The sequence below is a fragment of the Sinocyclocheilus anshuiensis genome, unplaced genomic scaffold (assembly GCF_001515605.1).
Source record: "Sinocyclocheilus anshuiensis isolate Anshui unplaced genomic scaffold, SAMN03320099.WGS_v1.1 scaffold18, whole genome shotgun sequence".
Taxonomy (NCBI): Eukaryota; Metazoa; Chordata; class Actinopteri; order Cypriniformes; family Cyprinidae; genus Sinocyclocheilus; species Sinocyclocheilus anshuiensis.
The window spans coordinates 345,199-351,328 of NW_015546047.1; the positions used below are offsets into that span (position 1 = coordinate 345,199).

General features: G+C 37.0%; 1 protein-coding gene across 1 annotated transcript in view; it reads right to left on the minus strand.

Moving 5' to 3' along the window:
- The window catches only part of LOC107698998 (coiled-coil domain-containing protein 141-like), a 27,843-nt gene that overhangs the window by 20,330 nt on the left and 1,383 nt on the right, over nucleotides 1-6,130 (minus strand). Inside the window, exons 2-3 of the mRNA XM_016500137.1 lie at nucleotides 3,911-4,033; nucleotides 1,505-1,696 (exon numbers count right to left, since the gene is read on the minus strand). Coding sequence (XP_016355623.1) covers nucleotides 1,505-1,696; nucleotides 3,911-4,033 — 315 coding nt within the window. The remainder of the gene's footprint in view (nucleotides 1-1,504; nucleotides 1,697-3,910; nucleotides 4,034-6,130) is intronic.

A 6,130-nucleotide genomic window follows, 5' to 3' on the forward strand; every position in this document is an offset into this window, starting at 1 on the left:
CATATCACATAAAACCGTTCTAATTACTATTATTGTTATACTTTGTTCTCAAATTTTTAATGTTAACAACATCAGCATTGCGTGACTATGAGTATAGTGTGTATAAGCCAGTAGATTTCAATTTCTGTACAGTCTAATCTCTAATTGTTTTACCACTCAAATTTCATATTAAGAAATTCCTTTAACCAAAAAGTAAATTATGCTCCCTTCGAACTGGTGGTCTTTAAAATACAAATCTTGTGTAATCCCAGGCTATCTGTAATCAGAAGCACATTTAAAACTGGAATATAATTTAATTTCATTCACGTGTGTTTCATATAATTCTTTCTGGATTACAATCCGCCATCAAAATTCTTTTTTGACATTTATTCTAGCTGCTGTGAGAAAAGGCTAATGATCTGCCACCTGCAGCATCCTCACATGTGATAGCCTAGTAGCCGGGACAACTTCTTTATGTTTACAGAAGTGACGTAATGACGCAGCAGCAACAAAATTCATCCATTGTAATTCTAAACAAAAACATTGTTTTGTACAGTACACAGTGTAGTACACTCCCTGTGGCACGTCTAACCATCAGGGACAGAACTTTTTTCCTATTTAAATAGTTTTTAAAAGCCACTGGTTCTGAAAATAATCATGTCTTGTTTGGAAAATGTTGCAAAATTGTAACAATGGGCTTTTAAAGTTAGAAAAATGCACTGCTGTTCTGTACAGCCAACAGGCAGCCAGCCTCTAAATGTGAACACTAATGCCACACAAACAATCAACAAGCAAAACACATCACAAATAAACAAATTTGATGAGAGAAATCGTGTCATTTCAATAAGAATCCACTTGATCAAGAATTAGGAGTTCAAGTTTTTCATGGATTTTCTGCGCTGACCAACAGGAAGCTGCTTGCATTTTGTGGGAACAGTGTGCTGCTGCATTTGTTTTGCATTTTACTGTTCAAAATTAAAACAAAGTACAGTACTGAGACACTTTCTTGTTAATGTGATGAACTATATACACCTGCAGTTAACCATGCTACGTTTTGATAGTTACATATCAATAAATGACTTTTTAGCTTGGGGAGGACGTTTTGAATGTATGTTTTCACATTACCAAAAGATGAAGTTAAAGGGTTAGTTCAATAAATAAATAAATAAATAAATAAAGAGGCCTTTATTCACCCCCCGGAGCCGTGTGAGGGACATTTTATTACGGATGCGCGAGCTTTATTTGACGACTTGTGGACTGTTCAACTGCAACACCCGCTGACTGCAATGATAGAGCTTGGAATAGCCAGGACAATTTTTTATATAACTCTGACTGGATTCGTCTGAAAGAAGAAAGGCATATACACCTATGACGCCTCGAGGGTGAGTAAAACACAAGCTAATTTCCATTTTTGGGTGACCTAACCCTTTAGATTCCTTACGATAAGGCATTAAACAACAATTGCAATTTTCCTACAGCGAGTTTCTGATAGTACTTCAGCAGGTACTATAGGAAACCACATTACCTCCAGAGCACACTCAAAAAAATGGCAGGCCAAGATCAGGAGTGATCTCCTCTTCTCCAGGTGGGCCACCAGTGTTTTCCAAGCCTCACTGAGAGAGACAGCCATGGCCTCATAAACCAGCTCCTCTCCTTCCTTCTGAGCTGCTGTTTTATCAGCCTCCTCCAGCAAAGCCCATACGCCTCCTTCATTTTTCTGTGTAAAATTGAAATTCAATTATTAGACATAACACATTGCCCTAGCATGTAAGTGTACACAGCTCTTACTTTTATTTAAACTCAAAACAAAAAGCAGCCCCCATGCTGATTAGAAACGTCTGGTGGGCAGATGAGATGCACATAAGTACATGATGAAATGTTTGGTAACGTGCAATAGGTTTTAGCTGTGGTAGAGGATTTTGTTCTGATTAAAGGCTGTACTCTTCATTCTGAGCCTGTAGTTACTTTTGGTCAGATAGCGCACTCTGATGGTTTTTCACTTTCAAATATAGCACGGAAATGCTTCTGTAGCATATAATTGTATGTTCGAATCAATATTTTGAAGACAGCATGTTCAAAGCAGCAAGGAACTCTCCTTGTAAGGTCTGAAAGCATTGCTTTGTGGCATATGTCTGATGTAACGCCAGCTATTTGGATCTGGCCATATAAAAGTGTACAAAATGTCTTATGAAACTGTACACAAAACGTTTAACATCTGTTATTAATTTCTCTTCATTAAGTTTTTTATTTCTACCCTGCAAATATCTTTATAATTCAACTTCAAAACATTCATCATGAATGGAATCATCCCACTGAACAGAGCAGATTTATAACAATTGTATTTCAAAGGCTCAAATGAAACGTTGAAGAACCTTTGAAGTTAAAGGGGTCCTATTATGCTTTTTCACTTTTTCAACTTTAGTTAGTCTCTAATGTTGCTGTTTGAGCATAAAAAAGATCTGCGAAGTTACAAAGCCCAAAGTCCAATTCAAAAGGAGATATTTTATTTAACAGAAATCACTTTTCAAAAACTACAACGAACGACTCGTTTGGACTACAACGCATATTTTCCGGGATTTGCGATATCACAAATACCGACGAATGGGACGAGACCTGGTTGAGCCGCACTAAAGAAGGCAACGAGTGTTATCACTATGTCAGAGACAAGCTAGCTTTCCCAAGGCAGACGAACTTAGAGTGATTACAATCATCCGGGTTTAAATCGCGCTCAAATTTATTTGATTTTGACGCAATATGTTACTCTGAAGCTCGCAGAGGGGCATGACATTTCCCGAGTCCCGACCAGGCGCCGAGTGGTGCCAATCACAACACACACTGGCCCAGCTAACCAATCACAGCACATTTCGTATTTCAGAAGGCGGGCCTTCATTTGATACAGGAACTATTCGAGCCGTTCATGCCAGACTGAGGAGAGAGGTGTTGTAATAATGTAAAATATGTGAAAAAATAATGTGTTTTTCTGAACAACCTAGTATGAGAGCCTGTTCTAGTACACCCCCAAAACAAAATCAAGAAAAGAGCATAATAGGACCCCTTTAAACTGAGTGGTGGGTCTTAAACAGATATGCCTCCAACAACGGCACCAAAAAACATCTGTGAAAATCCCATAAATCATCTCCTCATGGTTGTGTGAGAAGGACATTGTGCTTAAGATAAAGCATAGACAACTATACAAATACATACCAAAAGTTGGAACACAGCTACTATTTTGCACTTTTTAGAATAAAAGTAATCAATCCTACAAAAAAGTTTAGGAATGATCAAAACCTTTTTTCACCACCACTGGTCTAAATTCCATTCTCTCATTAAACTTCATGAGGTGCATCCTGGGATGCGCTTTAAGCAATACTTAACGAGATCGCATATTATTGGATGCTTTTACTTTGCCATCTGGTGTAACATCTTAAATAAATAAATAAAAACTATATTAGTTACACCACTCTGCAAAAGTTTGTTTTTGAAAGACCAAGATTTTTTTTTTTTTTTAATCAACAAGGCAGCATTTATTTGATCAAAAAATAAAGTAAAAACAGTAATACTGTGAAATATTGTTACAATTTAAAATAACTATTTTCTTTTTGAATATATTTTAAAATCTAATTGTCATCCATTATTCCAATCTTCAGCGTGGCATGATCCTTCAGAAATCATTCTAATTTGCTGATTTTGTGCTAAAAAAAAACTCTTACAATTATAAATGCTGAAAATGTATTCACAACATATTTATATTTGTCTACAAAACTAAATTTTAAGCATTCCAGAATAAGCTTTAAAAATAAAAAAGGATTTAAAGATCATGTGAAATGTAAATTCAGTTACTGGAGGCGTTTCCAAACTTCTGTCTGGTCCTACAACTATTGGGCTTTAAGATCAGCACATTTTTATTTTGCATTGGTACAGTAGAGATTACCTTAAGTTTAGCAAGGAGCTGCTCATGTTCCTCTAGAAGCTTTTTGGTTTCATCCTGGTTGTTTCCAATCTCCAGAAGGTTGGGTTGTGCTTCTGTCAGCTGTAGATGCACCAGCTCGCCACACTTTAAAACACACACGCAATCCACACAACCGAGAACATGTTAATGTATGGCTGTGCTTCTGCACATGCACCTCTTGTATCCACGTGGCCTCAAGTGCATTTCACAGACTGTAAACAAGACTAAAAGAAGGTCCTCCACTGGCCCCTGGCCAAAGAGCACTTCGATTTCAATGCAAAGCCCCCTCAGTGAATTCTCATCCAATCAATTGCAAGTCCCAATGCAAACTTTGGCATGCAAATTGCGCTGATCTTAAAATCGCATTGCAATTTGCAAGTACGGGAAGAGCCATTCTGAGAGTGAATGAAATGTGGAGCTGCCACAGCTGCCACAGCCTCTCATGTTTGTTAAACAACTGCAAAAAATACAGTTTAAGGTATGCGGACTGATGGCTAATTATCATTTCTGTTTACATTAAGTCTGCTTACAGGGTCTATTGCAGGCATCTGGTGGTTTTTAATACTAACACGCATTAACTGCTTTGTGTATGAAGAAACAGCCATACAAACAAGGAATGAGATGAATAAATACTACACCTAAAAATCTATTATGTCAAACCTGCAACATATAGAGGAGTAATATGTAAATAAAAATGAGATTTGATAGCTCTGGGGGAGGGAAGATTGTCAGTAAATAACTTAAATTCACTGTTTTCTCCTATCAAATGACTGAACTTGGAGGATTGGAAGCACTGTATACATTTATGGAGCTTTTTGGAGTCTAACACAGACATATAAGCTATAAACAATATTAGGAGTGTATAGGAAAAGTACAAAACAGCAGACTTTCATTTTGGGCTGAACTATTCCTTGAAACAACAGCAGGAGCAAGCATACATTAGACAATAATAGAACCTTATAACTAGACATAAGGATGACCGGTCACAGAGAATCTTTATGAATAATTCAGGCCATCAGGAGTTTGGACCATCACAGAGCTCTGTGTTTTTCTCACAGCTGTTTTTGCCTCCCCATTAAGTCACTGCATCAGGCATTATGGAACATTCACATTCCATGGAATCCTCTCACAGAAAAACAATAAGGTTTTATTGATAGCCCAAGCCAAGAGTCTGTTGAATACCCCGAACCGTGTGCCCATAACATCACTGGTGAGAGCAGTTTCCTTCCATGATTGTAGCAGTGCTTTTGGATAAAGCAATGACGTGAGTTCAACATTGTGAATTCAACATTGCATGCAGCTGTACAGTATTATTCATTCAAAGATATTATCAGGAAAGGAATAGTTTACTAGGCAGTGTTGTTATTGTTAAACTAAAACTCTGTAATTGTTTTTGGTAATTAAATATATAATTTAAAATATATTTTATACACATATTAATAAACTATAACTATTAGATGGAAAAGAAAGCAAATTCGAACCTGCCTTGGCAACTAACTGAAATAAGCTGAAGGAATGTATTTGTACTAAAATTACTAAAACTATTAAAGGTCATTCCAGTAATTGAATATAAATAGAAATAACAATGAAATAAAATCGAATATTAGATTAAAAACTTAAAGGGATAGTTCACCCAAAAATGAAAATTTTATGTTTAGCTGCTTACCCCCAGGGCATCCAAGATGTAGGCGACTTTATTTCTTCAGTAGAACACTAACAGAGATTTTTAACTCAAACCGTTGCAGTCTGTCAGTCATATAATGGAAGTGGATGGGAATCACGGCTTTGAGAGTAAAAAAAAAAAACATACACAATTGAGATTGTAGATAGAGTGTCAATGGTCCATTTGAGAGACAGGTGGTGGTAATGCACTTATAAGCCTGCGATCTGCCGTAAAGCAAGAAGAAGACGCACCACGCGCCGGCTGTTGAGAACACGCTCAGGACAGTTCGGACATTGAGGTGAATCAGACGTAAAAAACTATATAAATACTGTTCAGTTTCTTGCACTGACCGATCGTTTAGTGTCTTTACACATCAATGTATCGTCACGAGCCGCAGGGTTTAAATTGGTTTTGTTTGTGTATGCTTTTTTGACTCTCAAAGTCGTGATTCCCATTCACTTCCATTAGAAGACTGACAGACTGCAACGGTTTGAGTTAAAAATCTCCGTTTGTGTTCTACTGAAGAAACAAAGTCACCT